Consider the following 19,123-nt stretch of genomic DNA (forward strand, 5'->3'; position numbering starts at 1 on the left):
ATAAACCGAGGCAGTGCCTTCTGATTTGTCTGTGATGTAGTCTTTTTATAGTACTTCACGAACAGTATCCCCAGCCGGCATAGGAAACTACATCAGCAAGATCAATGAGTACGGGCAGAAGAGAAACATTCATATTGATTACAAGTCTATACAGAAAGATACAGGGTTGGAACACGTACAACAGTAAGTTAACCTTTTAAAAATAAATTATGATGCTGTTCTTTCTCTTTCTCAGCCACCCCACACAACACAGAATTCTTGTTTAAGCGACCACCCTATACAAAAAACCATGCCAGGTTAATGGGTCTCCCCATGCCACTGGTTAATGGAACCTTCCCATGTACTGTCCCTGGTTAATGAGCATGCCCATGCTGTGTACCATTCCTGGTTACTGGGTCTCCTCATATAACACACCATCCTTTACTAAGAGGTCTCAGCATACAACAAACCATCCCTGGCTGATGGGTCTACCTCTCCCATTTACCATCCCTGGCTAATGAGTCTCCCTTTCCCATTTGTCATCCCTGGCTAATGGGTGTCCCTCTCCCATTTACCATCCCTGGCTAATGAGTCTCCCTTTCCCATTTGCCATCCCTGGCTAATGAGTCTCCCTTTCCCATTTGCCATCCATGGCTAATGAGTCTCCCTTTCCCATTTGCCATCCATGGCTAATGAGTCTCCCTTTCCCATTTGCCATCCCTGGCTAATGGGTGTCCCTCTCCCATTTACCATCCCTGGCTAATGAGTCTCCCTTTCCCATTTGCCATCCCTGGCTAATGAGTCTCCCTTTCCCATTTGCCATCCATGGCTAATGAGTCTCCCTTTCCCATTTGCCATCCATGGCTAATGAGTCTCCCTTTCCCATTTGCCATCCCTGGCTAATGGGTGTCCCTCTCCCATTTACCATCCCTGGCTAATGAGTCTCCCTTTCCCATTTGCCATCCCTGGCTAATGAGTCTCCCTTTCCCATTTGCCATCCCTGGCTAATGAGTCTCCCTTTCCCATTTGCCATCCCTGGCTAATGAGTCTCCCTTTCCCATTTGCCATCCCTGGCTAATGGGTGTCCCTCTCCCATTTACCATCCCTGGCTAATGAGTCTCCCTTTCCCATTTGCCATCCCTGGCTAATGGGTGTCCCTCTCCCATTTACCATCCCTGGCTAATGGGTGTCCCTCTCCCATTTACCATCCCTGGCTAATGAGTCTCCCTTTCCCATTTGCCATCCCTGGCTAATGAGTCTCCCTTTCCCATTTGCCATCCATGGCTAATGAGTCTCCCTTTCCCATTTGCCATCCATGGCTAATGAGTCTCCCTTTCCCATTTGCCATCCCTGGCTAATGGGTCTACCTCTCCCATTTACCATTCTTGGTTAATGGGACCTTCCCATGCCGCAACTGTCCCTGGTTTGTGGTTCTCCCCATACTATGTACCAGCCCTGGATAGGGGAACAGGCAACAAATTGCCTATAAGTTGTTCTGAGATTTATTGGGGATGACTCTTAGATTTATTTATTTATTGCTCCATTCACTGCAAGGAAATAGCTAGTTTCTGCTGGTCTTCTTGCTGTAGCCGAAGACTTAGCACATCAGGGATTGAAAGCAAGAAGCCACACATTTCTACTTTATGACCAAGCAGTGCAAGATGGTACCATTTCAGTTGTTGTTTTCATGGACTTGCTGTGGACCTATTGATGTAGGGTTCCTATTTTTGACTAGAAAAATAGTTTGATGTTCAAATGTGTAGCGCAATAACTGAAGAGGTCCCTTGTTTCTCAATATATTTTCATTCCTTTCATCTGTGCTCGCTGACCTATACTGGCTCCCAGTGCAGCAATGCCTCGATCTAAAAATTCTTATCCTTGTTTTCTAATCCCTTCATAACCTGACCCCTCCTCGTCTCTGTAATCTCCTCCAGCCCTGCAACCCTCTGAGATCTCTGTGCTGCTCCAATTCTAACCGCTTGCATATCCCCAATTTCCATCACTCCACCGCTTCAGCTCTCTGGGCCCTAAGCTCCAGAATTCCCTATCTTAACCTCTCCACTTTGCCACCTCTCTCTTCTCCTTTAAGATGCTCATCTTAAGATACTTCTTTGATCGAGCTTTTGGTCACCTGCTCTAATATGCCCTTATGTGGCTCATTGTCAAATTTTGCTTGATAATCGCTCCACTGAAGCCCTTTGGGATGTTAAAGCACCATATAAATGCAAGTTATTTTTGTAGTATGCAAAGTCCTCTGTTGAACAACGAGCGGGATGGCGCATATTGTTATTTTGAAGTGTTCCATCTATTAGCCCAGACTAATACTAACCAGACGTGTGATAAAGATGGTTAAAGCTGGAGCTTGAATTTGATGCCCTGGGAATATCAGCCCCATTCGAGGACTGAGTTGTCCTGGTGTCCCTCTTCTGTCTTGGCTCTTAATCTCCCAATGCCTCAGCTTTAACTTTCTCCTTCTGTGTTAAAATCCCTCCATGACATCATCCCCTCTATCTCTGTAGCTTCCTGCAACCCACACCCCCTTACTGCCCCCGTCTCGCTGTCAAACTTTCCATTCTTCTGACTTGGCATTCCCTGACCGTTAGCAGCCAAGCCTTCAGCCATTCAGGCCCCATATTCTGAAAATCTCTCTCTAAATACTTCCCATCTCTCCACTTTCCTCTCGTCCTTTAAGATGCTTTTCCCAAGTTCTTGCTTGCCTATCCTAACAGTGTCAGCTGCGGCCAAGTTAATGCACTCTCGTCTCTGAGTCAGATGATTGTGGATTAAACCAAGGCCCTGTCTATCCTCTTAGGTGGATGTAAGAGAACCTCTGGCATTATTTGAAGAAGAGCAGGGGAGTTACTGCAGTACCGTGACCAATATTTATCTCTGAACTAACATCATGCAAACACATGATCTGGTGATTATCACATTGCTGTTTGTGGGATCTTGCTGTGCACAAATTAGCTGCTGCATTTCCTACATTACAACAATGACTACACTTCAAAAGTACTTTTTGGCTGTAAAGTGGGATGTTTTGCAATTGTGAAAAACATTATATAAATGCAAGTCTTTCTTACTTTCTCTTTGACGTGTCATCCATTTTTTCTTGATGGTCTGTGTGTGAAATACTTTGGGACTTTTAATGTTAAAGGGGGTATGTAAATGTCAGGTTTTTTGCATGGGGTTAATGTGGCAATAGGTAAAGCACCTGTCATTGTGTTACAGGTTCTCCTGTAGAGTTTTCATGGATAATAAAGAATATCCAATAGGCTTGGGTAGAAACAAACAAGAAGCCAAACGTGAAGCAGCAAGACTCGCCTATGAGATAATTTTCCCAAATCAGTCACTTTCCGAGGTACGTGTAATTACTCAGTGAAAGTGTGCAAGCACTATTGGACTACGGCAGCAACAGGGCCAGAGAGTCTGGAGAACCGTGGAAAATAAGATAGGAAATCTTCACTGGACTCCTGTCACAACTAGCCCACAGGGCCATTGGGCTTGTACTGTGACCAGGTTGCTTGTTCTCTCTGTCCATTCAACTACAAGAACTGTGTGATAGATAATAAAGGAAAATGGGGAGGGACAAATTATATTGGCAAAAACAATCTTTGAAACCTAGTGGTCATAATGTGTCACTGAGTGAATTTTCCACTAATGTATTCTACTTCTCACACTTTCGAAACATCTTCAGCTCAGGATTTTGACTGCAGCTTGTATTTCTCATTCCAGCTTTAAGAAGGGCAATTCAATTTGACAGTGAAACGCAATGAGAAAATACAGTCCCTGCTTTCTAATAGTGAACACTATTCATCCACTGTAAACAATGGCCTGTATAATGGGATAACGCCATTACAACATTTGACTATATAGCAAAAATGGATTTTCTGTGTAGTATGAGTTTGCTCAGTTGTTTCCAGCTCCACTCTAACCTGAGGAATTATTTAGACTGAAGTCCATGCTTAGTACTTACTAGCCCATACACCACTTAGAGGGGATTAAAAGGCTTTAAGTCACAAAAAGTAATTGCACATTAACAAGTTGTTAAAAAACAGAAAATGATGGAAACACTCAGCAGGCCAGGCAGCATCTGTGGAGAGAGAACAGGGTTAACATTCAGGTCATATCTTTTTCCACAGATGCTGTCAGAGCTGCTGAGTATTTCCTGCATTTTCTGTTTTCATTTCAGATTTCCAGCATCTACAGTATTTTACTTTTGTGTTAACAAGGTGTTATTTGTTTAATTATGTTTGTGCATTCAGTGCACCTTAACAAGGTGCAAACTAGTGGGGAAGCTCAGTTATTCCTGCCCAAAATAAATGGCACATTTAAGAAACATACGAACATATAAATTAGGAGCAGAAGTAGGCCATTCGGCCCCTCGAGCCTGCTCTTACGTTCAATAAGATCATGATTGATCTGTTTGTGACTCGAATTCCACACTCCCATCTACCCCCGATAACCTTTGATTCCCTTGCCTAATAAGAATCTATCTACCTCCGCCTTAAAAATAATAAATGACCCTGCCTTCTGAGGCTGAGAGTTCCAAAGTCGCACAACCCTCTGAGAGAAAAAATTTCTCCTCATCGCTGTCCTAAAAGGGCGACCCCTAATTTTAAAACAGTGCCCCCTAGTTCTGGACTCACCCACAAGAGGAAACATCCTTTCCACATCCACCTTGTCAAGACCATTCAGGATCTTATAAACTTCAATCAAGTCCCCCCTCATTCATCTAAACTCCAGTGAAAATAAGCCCAGTCTGTCCAACCTTTCCTCATAAGACAACCTGCTCATTCCAGGTATCAATCTAGTAAACCTCCTCTGAACTGCCTTCAAGGCATTTACATCCTTCCTTAAATAAAGAGACCAAAACTGCACACAGTATTCCAGATGTGCTCTCACAAATACCCTGCATAACTGAAGCATAAAATCCTTTCTTTTATTTTCAATTCCTCTCGTAATAAAGGAAAGCATTCCATTAGCCTTCTTTACAACTTGCTGGACCTCTATACTAACTTTTGTGACTCATGCACCAGAACACCTAGATCCCTCTGCAGCCTGGATTTCTGCAGTCATTCTCCATTTAAATAATACTCTGCTTTTTTTATTCTTCCTGCCAAAGTGAACAACTTCACATTTTCCCACATTATACTCCATCTTCCAGATTTTTTCCCACTCACTCAACCTATCTATATCGGTCTGCAACCTCCTTATGTCCTCTTCAGAACATACTTTCCTACCTATCTTTGTGTCATCTACAAATTTGGCTACCAAGCCATCGCTCCCCTCATCTAAGTCACTGATATAAATTGTAAAAAGTTAAGGCCCCAGCACAGACCCCTGCAGGACTCCACTCATCACATTCTGCCAGTCAGAAATTGACCCATTTATGCATACCCTCTGTATTCTGCCAGCCAGCCAATCTTCTGTCCATGCTAATATGTTGCCCCCTACACCAGGAGCTTCTACTTTGCGCAATAACCTTTTATGTGGCACCTTGTCAAATACCTTCTGTAAATCCAAGTACAGTACATCAACGAGCTTCTGTTTATCCACAGCATGTGTTACTCCTTCAAAGAACTCCAATAAATTGGTTAAACATGATTTCCCTTTCACAAAACCATGCTGACTGTTCCCGATTACCTTGAGTTTTTCTATGTGCCCAGATATAACCTCCTTCATGATTGATTCTAACACCTTCCCCACGACAGATCTCAAGCTAACTGGCCAATAGTTACCTGCTTTCTGTCTCCTCACCCGCCGCCCCCCCCCCCCCCCACCAACTTCTTGAATAGAGGGGTTATATTTGCTACTTTCCAGTCTGATGGAACCTTTCCAGAATCCATCGAATTTTGAAAAATTAACACCAGTGCATCTACTACCTCAGTAGCCACCTCTTTTAAGACCCTAAGATGAAGCTCATCAGGACCCGGGGACTTGTCAGTCTGCAACTCCATCAGTTTGCTCAGTACCATTTCCCTGGTGGTTGTAATTTCACCAAGTTCCTCTCTTCCTCTGCCTCCTGATTTACAGCTATTACTGGAATGTTTTTGTATCCTCTATAGTGGAGACAAGCAAAATATTTCGGATGCTGGAAATCTGAAATAAAAACAAGAAACGCTGGAACCACTCAGCAGGTCTGGCAGCATCTGTGAAAAGAGAAGCAGAGTTAACATTTCGGGTCAGTGACTCTGCTTCTCTTTTCACAGATGTTTTTATTACAAGTGAAATATTTGTTCATTTCATCTACCATTTCCTTATTATCTACTATTAACTCCTCATTCTCACTCTCTAGAGGACCAACACTCACTTTACACTTTACTTACTCTTTTCCTTTTTAAATACCTGTAGACACTCTTGCTATCCGTTTTTACATTTCCAGCTAGCTTCCTCTCATACGCTAATTTCTTTCTCCTGATTAACCTTTTAGTCATTCTTTGCAGTTCTTTATATTCTGACCTGCCACTCAACTTTGAGCAATTATATGTTTTTTTCCTTAAGTTTGATGTTTTCCTTAACTTCTTTAGTTAACCACGGATGTTGGGTCCTCCCCTTAGAATTTTTCTTTATAGTAGGAATATACTTATTCTGAGTATTCTGAAATATCCCCTTAAATGTCTGCCACTGCTTCTCTGTTGATCTGTCTCCGAGTCTAGTAACCCAGTTCACTTCAGCTAGCTCAGCTTCATGCCCACATAGTTGCCCTATCTATGTTTAAGATACTAGTTTTCGACCCACTCTTCTCTCTTTCAAACCGGATGTAAAATTCAATCATATTATGGTCGCTGCTACCTGGAGGTGCCTTTACTCTGAGGTCATTAATTAATCCTGTCATATTACACAAAACCAAGTCTAATATAATAAAAGCAAAATACTGCGGATGCTGGAAATCTGAAACAAAAACAAGAAATGCTGGATTCACTCAGCAGGTCTGGCAGCATCTGTGGAAAGAGAAGCAGAGTTAACGTTTCGGGTCAGTGACCCTTCTTCGGAACTGACAAATATTAGAAAAGTCACAGATTATAAACAAGTGAGGTGGGGGTTGGGCAAGAGATAACAAAGGAGAAGGTGCAGATTGGACCAGGCCACATAGCTGACCAAAAGGTCACGGAGCAAAGGCAAACAATATGTTAATGGTGTGTTGAAAGACAAAGCATTAGTACAGATTAGGTGTGAATATACTGAATATTGAACATCAGCAAGTGCAAACCTGAAGAAAAACAACCTGAAAAAAACAGTGGGTAAGCAAACTGAACAAACTAAGATGAAATGAAATAAATGCAAAAAAAGATTGTAAAAAATGTAAAAAGGAATGCAAAAAAAAAGGAAGAAAAAATAACTAAAAATGAAAGTAAAGTGGGGGGCTGTCATGCTCTGAAATTATTGAATTCAATGTTCAGTCCGGCAGGCTGTAGCGCTCCTTTCAGGTGAAGCAGCGATCTACTTGTACTTCTTTCAATGTAGTATACTGTATTCGCTGCTCACAGTGTAGTCTCCTCTACATTGGGGAGACCAAGCGCAGACTGGGTGACCGCTTTGCGGAACATCTCCGCTCAGTCCGCAAGCAGGACCCTGAGCTTCCGGTTGCTTGCCATTTCAACACTCCCCCCTGCTCTCATGCTCACATCTCTGTCCTGGGATTGCTGCAGTGTTCCAGTGAACATCAACGCAAGCTCGAGGAACAGTATCTCATCTACCGATTAGGCACACTACAGCCTGCCGGACTGAACATTGAGTTCAATAATTTCAGAGCATGACAGCCCCCCACTTTACTTTCATTTTTAGTCATTTTTAGTTATTTTTTCTTCCTTTTTTTTGCATTCCTTTTTACATTTTTTACAATCTTTTTTTGCATTTATTTCATTTCATCTTACTTTGTTCAGTTTGCTTACCCACTGTTTTTTTCAGGTTGTTTTTCTTCAGGTTTGCACTTGCTGATGTTCAATATTCAGTATATTCACACCTAATCTGTACTAATGCTTTGTCTTTCAACACACCATTAACATATTGTTTGCCTTTGCTCCGTGACCTTTTGGTCAGCTATGTGGCCTGGTCCAATCTGCACCTTCTCCTTTGCTATCTCTTGCCCAACCCCCACCTCACTTGTTTATAATCTGTGACTTTTCTAATATTTGTCAGTTCCGAAGAAGGGTCACTGACCCGAAACGTTAACTCTGCTTCTCTTTCCACGGATGCTGCCAGACCTGCTGAGTGAATCCAGCATTTCTTGTTTTTGTTTCAAGTCTAATATAACCTGCTCTCTGGTTGGTTCCAGATAATGCTGCTCTAAGAAACTATCTCAAAAGCATTCTATGAACTCATCATCCAGGCTACTATTGCCAATCTGATTTTTCCAGTTTATATGTAGATTAAAATCACCCATGATTGTTGCCATCCTTTATCACAAGCACCCAATATTTCTTCTTGTATACTTGTCCTACATTGTGATTACTGTTGGGGAGCTTGTGGACCACTCCTACTAGTGACTTCTTTCCCCAGTATCCCTCACTTCCACCCAAACAGATTCTACATCCTGATTTCCTGAACCAACGTGTTGGAGAAATCCAGATTATGCCAAATTATTCAACAAATTCTCCGGACGCAGACGTTGAGAATAAACACTTTATTCATGATATCATGGGGAGCACACCTTACCTAAAAGCAGTCCAGTGCTACTCCACCGGACAAAGGAAATCCACAACGGATATACAGTTACTCAGCCCATCCCGGCTGGACACAATCCAATCAGAACGGTTATTGATTACATACATTACACATATTACCAATTAGATTACTGATTAGGCATCATGTGGCTACGTGATCAGCTCATGCAAGCCCCTGATCACCAATTGATGAGCTCAGGCCCTATCAATTATCCTTGAGTCTTCCAACTGTCACGTTTAATTGGGCCTGCATTCCTGAGGGTTTTGCGCAGTCTGCAGTTACACTGATAAGAGGGGCCCCCTTTTGGTATCTGTGCCATGCTGTACCAAGCTCCAACTGTGAGCTAACTAATCTGTCCCACAATGCCTCGGTCAAATACTCCATTTTGTACCAATATGTAGCTATTCTTTCAACTCATGTATGAAAGAATATATGTATACGTATTCACTAGGATTATATTAATCTACTTACTCAAATAACAGTTATAGAAGCAAAAGCTCAGCAAACTTCTCCCACACAACGTCATCTCTAACTATTGCACCAATGCCATCCTTGATTAATGCTACCCCTCCACCGTTACCTAGCTTCCTATTCTTCTTGAATATCATATACCCCTCAATATTCAGGAACCCAATCCTTGTCATCCTCCACCCACGTCTCCGTAATGGCTATCAGATCATATTTATTTACTTCAATGTGCGCTATCAGTTTGTCTACTTTGTTATGAATGCTACGTGCATTCATATACAGAGCCTTTAGTTTTGTCTTTGTTATCCTTTTAACATCTAGTCTTCACTGTTGGTGTGGTCTTCGTTTTTTTTTCTCTCTGTCCCTTTTTGCCATTCTCTGACCTTAATTTCCCATATTACTATTCTGCTGTCAGAGTCATAGAGTCGTACAGCATAGAAACAGGCCCTTCGGCCCACCGCGTCCATGCCGATCATAATGCCTATCTATACTAATCCCACCTGCCTGCATTAATTCCATATCCCTCTATGCCTTGCTCATTCAAGTACCTGTCCAGATGCCTCTTAAATGTTGCTACTGTTCCTGCCTCCACCACCTCCTCTGGCAGCTCATTCCAGATACCCACTATTCTTTGCGTGAAAAATTTACCCCTTTGATCCCATTAAACCTCCTCCCTCTCACCTTAAATCTATACCCTCTAGTTTTAGTCACCCCTACCATGGAAAACTTTACTGCCTTAACTCTACCCCTTGATTTGCTACCTCTGATCCCTCTCCAAACCTTGTTTAGTTTAAAGCCCTCTCTACTTCTCTAGTTATACGATTTGCTAGAACACTGGTCCCAGCACAGTTCAGGTGCAGACCGCCCCAACGGTACAGTCCCCACATTCCCCAGTACTGGCGCCAGTGCCCGACGAACCGAAATCCACTTCTCCCACACCAGTCTTTGAGCCACGTAATCATTTCACTAATCTTCTGTACCCTCTGCCAGTTGACACGGCTCAGGTAATCCAGAGATTATTACCCTTGAGGTATCTGCTATTCAATTTGGTGCCTAGCTCCTCATACTGACTAAGCAGAACCTCTTTCCTAGTCCTATCTATGTCATTGGTACCTACATGGATCACGACAACTGGATCCTCCCCCTCCCTCTCCAAGTTCCTGTCCAGCCCAGACGTCCCAAACCCTCACCCCGGGTAGGCAACACAACCTTCTGGATTCACGCTCTCGGCTGCACAGAACAGTGTCAGTCCCCCTCACTATACTATCCCCTACTGCCACTACATTCCTCTTTGCTCCCCCCACTTGAATGGTTTCCAGTACCACAGTGCCATGGCCAGTCTGCTCATACACCCTCGCTTTCGTCCACACAGGTTGAGAGCACATCAAACCTGTTTGACAATTGCAAAGTCTGAGGCTCCTCCACTACTGTCTGTTTGGACCCTTTACCTGCCTCACTCACGGTCACATACTCTTGTCCCTCACTGCTGACCACAACAGGTGACCCTGTTCTAAGAGGTGTGACCATCTTCTGGAACAAAGAGTCCAGGTATTTCTCCCCCTCTCTGTTGCACAGTTCAGCTTCCAGATCAATAATCCTGATCTGGAATTCCTCCAGCTGCTTACGCTTTCTGCAGATGTGTTTGTCCTGGATCACCTTGGCATCCAAAAGCTCCCACATACCACAGCTGCAACATAACACCTGTCCTGCCATTGTTACTTATGCTATTAGTTAAATTTAATTACTTTCTTCATTAACTTTGAATAATTCCTATGTATAGTAGAATTTACTGTGTTTATTATATGCTAGTAACACCTACAGCTAAAGTTATACTTTTCCTGAATACACAGATGTGTAAACCTTTCTACTGGTAATGACCTTACCAATGCTAATAAAGCTTTGCAAATACTAATAAACCTTACTACTATTAGTAAACCTTATGAATACTGATAAACCCTAAAGATACTTTATACAGTTTATGTATTAAGTTGTCCTAATTTGAACTAATACACTCCCTGCTGGTCTCTCTCTCACTCTGTTATAAATTATAAAATCCACCTTAGTTTCTGGTTTATATACTAATAAATTGATCAAGTCTTATTTGATATTTGATTGCTTTAGATGAAATTAAAAGCTCACTCAGCCTGGCCGGCTTTCTGTTTCCCTGCTCGCTCTTGATGATGACATCACTCTGTCACACACACATGCACGCCTATAAAGTGCATTGATAGGAAAGAGGAGATGGCTAAATGGTGGAATTGATAGCATAAGATAACAGGAGGCACAAAGGGAAAAAAATTAAAGATATTTCTGGTACATGGCAAACACTTGAGTAGCTGAGGAGGTGGGTGGAGGGCAGAAAGAAAAGAAAGGACAGAAAATCTGTGAGAAGAGAAAGCCGGTCAACACCAAGGGTGCAGACTCTCCCTGCCAGCACGGTGTTCTGATAGAAGGTCCCCACCATGGAACACCAATAGACTCATCCACATGACCAGCAGTCCCTGCCAAAGAGATACTGGGCACAGTCGTCGAGCTCTGCTGTTTAACTAAAGTCAGTGTTAAGACCAGAGAATGGCAGAGTGCCTAATACACAAATAAGGTTCCTTGAAAATGTGTTGGGTTCAATGTTTTCTTGTCATTCAAAATCGTCAGTTAGGCACTAAGGTCTTCTTGTTTTCTTCCTTTATGAATAATATTGCAAAACAGTCACTAGATACAGGAGATGAGGAAGAGCACAAAAGCATTGCAGAAGACTCCTTTGGCCAGAATCCCAAAAGGTAGGGTCAGATTTTTTTTAAATGGTATCTTTTTCTTGTGTCCTATTCTAAGTGAAGTGATGCTATATCCAAAAACCTGATTCACTGCAGCTTAATTTTTTATGTTTTTTTCAAAACAACTTGCGAAATAATGTGTTCTCTCTGTCTCGTGTGATCTCTCTCTCTCCCTCCACCCACTCTCCTTCCTCCCTTCCTCTCTGTTTGTCTCTTTTTTCTCTCTCTGCTCCCCTCTTCAGACCTCTCCCTCTCCTTCCCTTCTTTCTCTCTCTCTCCCCACCTTTCCCTCCCTCCTCTCTCTCTTTCTCTCAGTAGGCTTTAAGTGTCTTTTGAACCTGCGCTTGATAATACTGGTTTATAAGTCTGTACTTGTGTCCATCATGCGTTGTTATGCCAACCAATCACTTTGGGTGATGAACTATCAAGTTAATTGCCCACTAATCAGCTATTCAGATGTGCTGGATTCATCAATGGTCCAATTTCCTGCCAGCAGTTTCCTGGGGGAGTGAAAATCTGGAGGGAGCGTTGCTGTCATTTCACAGCAGGAGCTATCAGTGGCTGAAGCTCTGTGGAGGGAGTGTGCATATGAAAAGTGTGGTCTGAGCAGTTATTGCGCACCAGCATAATGGAATGAGTCTTCGAAGGGGAGATTTCCATCTGTGGGTACCTGTGGGGAGGAACGTCTTGCCTCAGGCCGCTTGCTTTAATCAGGATGCGCTCCCACCTCCTGGCTGGAGGAGAGAAGAACAGCAGCGCAGCTTTGAGAGGCCCGCAGCTCTGAGAGGCCCGCAGCTGTGCTCCTGGTTGCCGTCTCTGACACTTCTTGGCGGTTGCTTCCTGTTCTCCTGGGGGGAAAGAGTTGGAGGTAGATGTGAATAGCCTGTCCCCATGACCCTCACATGTCCTATGGTCTGTGGAGGGGGGGTGGGTGGAGTTGGTGGTGGTTCTGGGACTAGGCTCTTATTTGCATCTCTTCAGGCCCTTCTCTGTTACAGTCCTTGGATAATAAAGCAAAAGGCTGGATGTGGCCCCCTGCATCATAATAGCTAATAGATAGCTTGCAGATTTCATGTGGGAGCGGACCAAGTAAGTTTTCAGTGTAAGATGGCATGAGTAGGTGATGTGGCACGTTGATGTGACAAATGATGTAACAAGTGTCTGCCTTTTTTTTTTGCTCTTTTCCTGCACCAAGTTGATTGCCCCAAGAGCAAAAACTACCTTTGTGTGTCAATAGATGCGAAACATGATTACTTGACTGTCAACTTTAGATTTGAATTTACTTAAGCACATAATCCAGGCTGACATACCCAGTACGGTACCAAGGGGGTGCCGCAGTGTTAAGGGTGCCATCTTTTCAATGAGATGTTAAACCGAGGTTCCGTCTGCCCTCTCAGGTGGGCGTAAAAGCGCTCATGACACCATTTTGAAGAAAGCATGGGAATTCTCCCTGGTGTCCTAGCCAATATTTATCCCTCAACTAATATCACTAAACCAGATGATCTGGTCATTTATCACATTGCTGCTTATGGGAGCTTGCTTTCGCAAATTGGCTGCTGCGTTTCCTACATTACAGCACTTCAGAAGTACTCCATTAGTTGTAGAGTGCATTTGGACATCCTGAAATTGTGAAAGATGGTGCAATATAAATGCAAGTTTTTTTCTTTTTTAGTTTAACAGATGATCTCACTGGTGAGAGTAAGGAAAGGGATGAAGATTGTACACCCACAACGAGTACGGATGGCAGTACATCAGATTTCAATTCCAGCATGGTAACGTCGTTTTCAAGATGTTCCACTTTCTTAGGGATAAATGTTTATAATTCTGTTGCCTTTCCTGAGAGATATCCATTATCATTGCAATCCAAACTGAGCTGGGTCACCCAGTTGCTGAGGAAATGAGGGTGGGATTCAGTTTCCCAAATGAGAAACTTCCAGTGTAAACAACAATCTTCTGATACAAGCTGCCTGATTTTTCCTCTTATGGTTGGGAATTTCCTTACGGGTTCTCCTTAACTGCCACCCCATACCTTCAACAGCTGCCCTATATACATTGTGTGACTGAGGTTCTCAAAAACGACAATTTTCATCCTTGATTTCAAATCCCTCCATGGCCTCCATAAAGCCAATGAGCTGAAGGCCCAGATAGACACATGGCAACATGATGTCATTGCTAGAACGGAAACTTGACTTAAAGAGGGGCAAGAATGGCAGATCAACATCCCTTGATATAGAGTTTTCAAACGGGATAGAGAGGGGAATAAAAAAGGAGGAGGTGTAGCATTATTGGTTAAGGATTCAATAACAGCTATGAGAAGGGATGATGTGCTAAATGAATCATCAAATGAGGCGATATGGGTTGAGCTCAAGAAATAAAAAAGGGGTAGCCACACTACTTGGCGTGTGCTTTAGACCCCCCCCCCCCCAAATGTGGGAGGGAGATAGAAGAACAAATATGTAGGCAAATTTTTGAGTGCAAAAACTATAGGGCAATAATAGTTGGGGATTTCAACGACCCTAATATCAACTGGGATACAAACAGTGTTAAGGGCACAGAGGGGACGAAATTCTTGAACTGCGTTCCAGAGAACCTTTTTAGCCAGCATGTAACAAGCCCAACGAGAGGGGGCACAATTCTAGATTTAGTCTTCGGTAGTGAAGCTGGGCAAGTGGATGAAGTAACAGTGGGTGACCATTTTGGAGATAGTGACCATAATACAGTTAGTTTTATCATAATCATGGAACAGGACAAAGATAAAACAGGAGCAATGGTTCTAAATTGGGGGAAGGCAAATTTTATTAAACTGAGAGATGATCTGGCAAAAGGACTGGATACAGCTACTTGAAGGAATATCAGTGGCCAACCAGTGGGAGGTATTCAAAAGCGAGATTCTCCAGGCACAGTGTAGGCATGTCCCCACAGAGATAAAGGGTGGTACTGCCAAATCTAGAGCTCCCTGGTTATTTAGCAGCTTTGAAGGGTGAGTTAAAGCAGAAAAAGAAAGCTTATGAAATTCACAAAAAACTTAATACTTTAGAAAGCCTAGAGGAGTTTAGAAAGCGCAGGGTGAAGTAAAAAAAGAAATTAGGATAGCAAAGCGAGGACATGAAAAATTATTGGCAGGTAAAATCAAGAAAAACCAAAAGATGTTTTATCAGTACTTTAAGAGCAAGAGGATAACTAAGGAAAGGGTACAGCCTATCAGAGATGTACAGGGGAACTTATCTGTGGATGCAGAAGATGTGGGCAGGGTTCTTAATGAGCTTTTTGTCTCTGTCTTCACAAAGGAGAGGGTTGATGTAGACATTGTAGTTAAAAAGGAGAAGTGTGAAATATTAGATACGATAAGCATAATGAGAGAGGAAGTACTAGAGGGGCTGACATTCTTGAAGGTGGATAAATTGCCAGGGCCGGATGGATTGTATCCCAGGTTGTTAAAGGAAACCAGGGGGGAAATAGATGCACTAAGGATCATCTTCAAATCCTCACTGGATACGGGCGAGGTGCCAGAGGACTGGTGGTCTGCAAATGTTATACCATTGTTTAAAAAGGGTATGAGGGATAGGCCAAATAATTATAGGCTGGTCAGTCTGACCTCAGTGGTGGGTAAATTATCTGAAGGACAGGATAAACTGCCACTTAGAAAGGCACAGATTAATCAGGAATAGTCAGCATGGATTTGTTAAGGGAAGGTCATGTCTTATTAACTGGATTGAATTTTTTGAGGAAGTAACAAAGAGGATTGATGAGGGTAGTGCAGTGGATCTGGTTTACATGGATTTTAGTAAGGCATTTGACAAGGTCCCACATGGCAGACTGGTCAGTAAAATGAAAGCCCATGGGATACAGGGGAATGTGGCAGGTTGGATCCAAAATTGACTCGGGGCCAGGAAACAAAGGGGTAGAAGTCGACTGATGTTTTTGAGAATAGAAAGCTGTTTCCAGTGGCGTTCCACAGGGCTCAGTGTTGGGTCCCTTGCTGTTTGTGGTATATATTAATGATTTGGACTTAAATGTGGGAGGCAGGATTGGGAAATTTGCTGATGACAGAAAAATTGGCCATATAGTTAATAGCGAAGAGGATAGCTGTAGACTCCAGAATGATATCAATGGTTTGGTTGAGTGGGTGGAAAAGTGGCAAATGGAATTCAATCCAGAGAAGTTTGAGATTATGGATTTGGGGGGGGCAAATAAAGCAAGGGAATACAGAATAAACGGGAGGATATCGAGAGGGGTAGAAGGAGTGAGAGACCTTGGAGTGCATGTCCACAAGTCCCTGAGGTGGCAGGACAGGTAGATAAAGTGGTGAAGAAGGCATATGGAATGCTTTCCTTTATTGGCCGAGGTATAGAATACAAAAGCAGGGATGTAATGCTGGAACTGTATAAAACACTGGTTAGGCCACAGCTGGAGTATTGTGTACAGTTCTGGTCACCACATTACAGGAAGGATATAATTGCTCTGGAGAGAGTGCAGAGGAGATTTACAAGAATGTTGCCAGGGCTTGAAAGTTGCAGATATGAGGAAAGATTGGATCGGCTAGGGTTGTTTTCCTTAGAACAGAGGAGGCTGAGGGATGACTTAATTGAGGTATACAAAATTATGAGGGGCCTAGACAGAGTAGACAGGAAGGACCTGTTTCCCCGAGCGGAGAGGTCAATTCCCAGGGGCCACAGGTTTAAGGTGATTGGTAGAAGAATTAGAGGGGACATGAGAAAAAACATTTTCACCCAGAGGGTGGAGGGTGTCTGGAAGTCACTGCCCGGTGGTGGAGGCAGAAACCCTCCACTCATTTAAAAGGTACCTGGACATGCACCTGAAGTGCTGTAACCTGCAAGGCTATGGACCAGGTGCTGGAAGGTGGGATTAGATTGGGGGGCTAGTTTTTTCAGCTGGCGCAGAGACGATGGGCTGAATGGCCTCTTCTGTGCTGTAATTTTTCTCTGGCTCTTTGGCCTTTCCCCTCCCGATGTCTGTAAATCCTCCAACCCTACAATCCTCTGAGATATCTGGACTCTGCCAATTCTTGCACACCCTTGATTTTAATTGCTTCACCATTGGTGGCCGTGCCATCAGCTGCCGAGGCCCTAAGCTCTGAAATTTCCTTCAGAAACCTCTCCACTTCTCTCGTCCTTTAAGACGCTTCTTTAAAACCTACCTCTTTGACCAAACTAATATCTAATGCCCCAATATCTCCACATGCGGCACGGTGTTAAAATTTTGTCAGGCAATGCTTCTGTGAAGCACCTTGGAATATTTAATTATGTTAGGGCACTATATGGATGCAAGTTGTTGCTGAATATTCCATATTTCACTCAGCCAAGTGATGTTCACCAGACAACAGACCCAGACATGAGGTGAGGAAATGCTGCGTGGCGGAGAGTTTTAGGAGCCAATGGTCCAGTGTCACCTGTTCTGCCCAGTCATGTTGCACTTACAATGCGTCATGTTATAATCACTCATAACTGACTCACTCCTTCTCCCTGGCCGAGACTTGGCTGAAGGCAGGAGCACACATGTGCAAAATTCACCTTATTTGAAAGATAAAGTAGAAACAAACTCCACTTTTTAAATGATCTGTTCTTTAAACAACTGCAGCAGAACTATGGTACAAGAAATGTAATCGGAAAATTGAACGAATATTGCCAAAAAAACACTCTGACCTGCGAGACTGTGGAAGTGGACAAGCGTGGACCTTCTCATTCTCCAGAGTAAGTAAACAAGTGTGCATTCCAGATCACAGCAACTTGCTGCATAAAAAGAAAGATGTGTGTTTTTTTTTTAAACAGCTCCTGTGCAGTTTCCTGCTCTCATCTGAAGTGAAATGTTATGATCTGGAAAGCATTGCCTGAAAATGTGGTGCAAACAGATTCAATAATAACTTTGAAAAAGGGAATTGGATAGATACTCGAAAAGGAAAACATTTGCGATGCTATCTTTCAAAATAGTTGACACAGGCACAATGGGCCGAAAGGCCTCCTTCTGTACTAGACAGTTCTATGATTTATGATGTATGTAGGTGTGTGTGTATTTAAGTCCTGGTCAGCATTTTGTTTTGAAGGTTCTTGACTAATCGTGCTGTTCTCTTTTCCAGATTTATCATAAAATTTGTAATAAATGGCAAATCTTTTCCAAGTGCTTCTGGAAAAAACAAACAGGAGGCCAAACGGAATGCTGCCCACCTTGCTTTGGAGGAACTTCAGGTACTGCTCGAGCTGTTTTTCACTCCTCCCAGTTGTTTAACGTTTATCCCAAGTAAATATTTTGGGCTTCAGTAGGAGTGTCCATCTTGAGGATAAAGGGTCTTCCTCACTGTTACTTTATTTAAGTCGCCCAATCCTACAAGAGGGTGGAAGTTTTTAACATGATTTATCTCGGAGTGGATTCCGCTTTGCAGATAAATTGTGATACCGTCATAATTTCAACACAGTTCGGAGGCCATTTGGCCCGTTGTGCATGTGCCAGGGCTGGCTCCACATCAGCACTATTGGGTATGTAGTTGAGTGGAATACTGGTTGTGGTACTGAATTTGTAATCCAGAGGTTTTGAGTTCAATCCCCCTTCTCTCAATGGCAAGCTACAAAATTTGGTTAATTGTTCACTGGCTCCACCCCATCAATCTGTTTGCAAAGCCCCCTTTCTGTTGTAAAACCCCCAATCAGTTCCTTAATGTCTTTCAGGGGAAGGAACCTGCCACCACATGATTGCAGCTCCACATTAGGTGGTTGACTCCTAATGCCCTCTGGGAATGTGGCTAAGTTGGACAATCAGGTCCATTTTAATCCTACCCAGTACCACTTGTGACTCAGTGGGTAGCACTCTTGTCTCTGAGTTAGAAGATTGTCGGTTCAAGTTGCATCCCAGTGATGTCAGCACAGATTCCAGGCTGACACTCCCAGTGCAGAGCTGAGGGAGCTCCTCCATTTCAAGCAGTACATTCCAGATCATCATAACTTGCTGCATAAAAAAATTAATTCTCCTCAGCTCTGGTTCTTCTGCCAATTATCATAAATCTGTGTCCTCTGATTACTGACATTCCTGCCAGTTTTTCCCTATCCACTCGATCAAAACTATTCATGATTTTGAATACTTCTATTAAATCCCCTCTTAACCTGTTCTGCTTTAAGAAGAACAACCCCACCTTCTCCAGCCTCTCCACATAACTGAAGTCTTTCATCCCTGGTATCATTCCAGTAAATCTCCTCTGCATTCTCTCTAAGGCCTTCATTAACTATACATTC

General features: G+C 43.1%; 1 protein-coding gene across 1 annotated transcript in view; it reads left to right on the forward strand.

The window, feature by feature from the left end:
• The window catches only part of eif2ak2 (eukaryotic translation initiation factor 2-alpha kinase 2), a 70,980-nt gene that overhangs the window by 9,967 nt on the left and 41,890 nt on the right, over window positions 1-19,123 (forward strand). The window contains exons 4-9 of the mRNA XM_068020462.1: window positions 41-183; window positions 3,208-3,337; window positions 11,818-11,888; window positions 13,555-13,654; window positions 17,481-17,593; window positions 17,977-18,085. Coding sequence (XP_067876563.1) covers window positions 41-183; window positions 3,208-3,337; window positions 11,818-11,888; window positions 13,555-13,654; window positions 17,481-17,593; window positions 17,977-18,085 — 666 coding nt within the window. The remainder of the gene's footprint in view (window positions 1-40; window positions 184-3,207; window positions 3,338-11,817; window positions 11,889-13,554; window positions 13,655-17,480; window positions 17,594-17,976; window positions 18,086-19,123) is intronic.

Source organism: Heterodontus francisci, chromosome 3 (genome assembly GCF_036365525.1).
Source record: "Heterodontus francisci isolate sHetFra1 chromosome 3, sHetFra1.hap1, whole genome shotgun sequence".
Classification (NCBI taxonomy): domain Eukaryota; kingdom Metazoa; phylum Chordata; class Chondrichthyes; order Heterodontiformes; family Heterodontidae; genus Heterodontus; species Heterodontus francisci.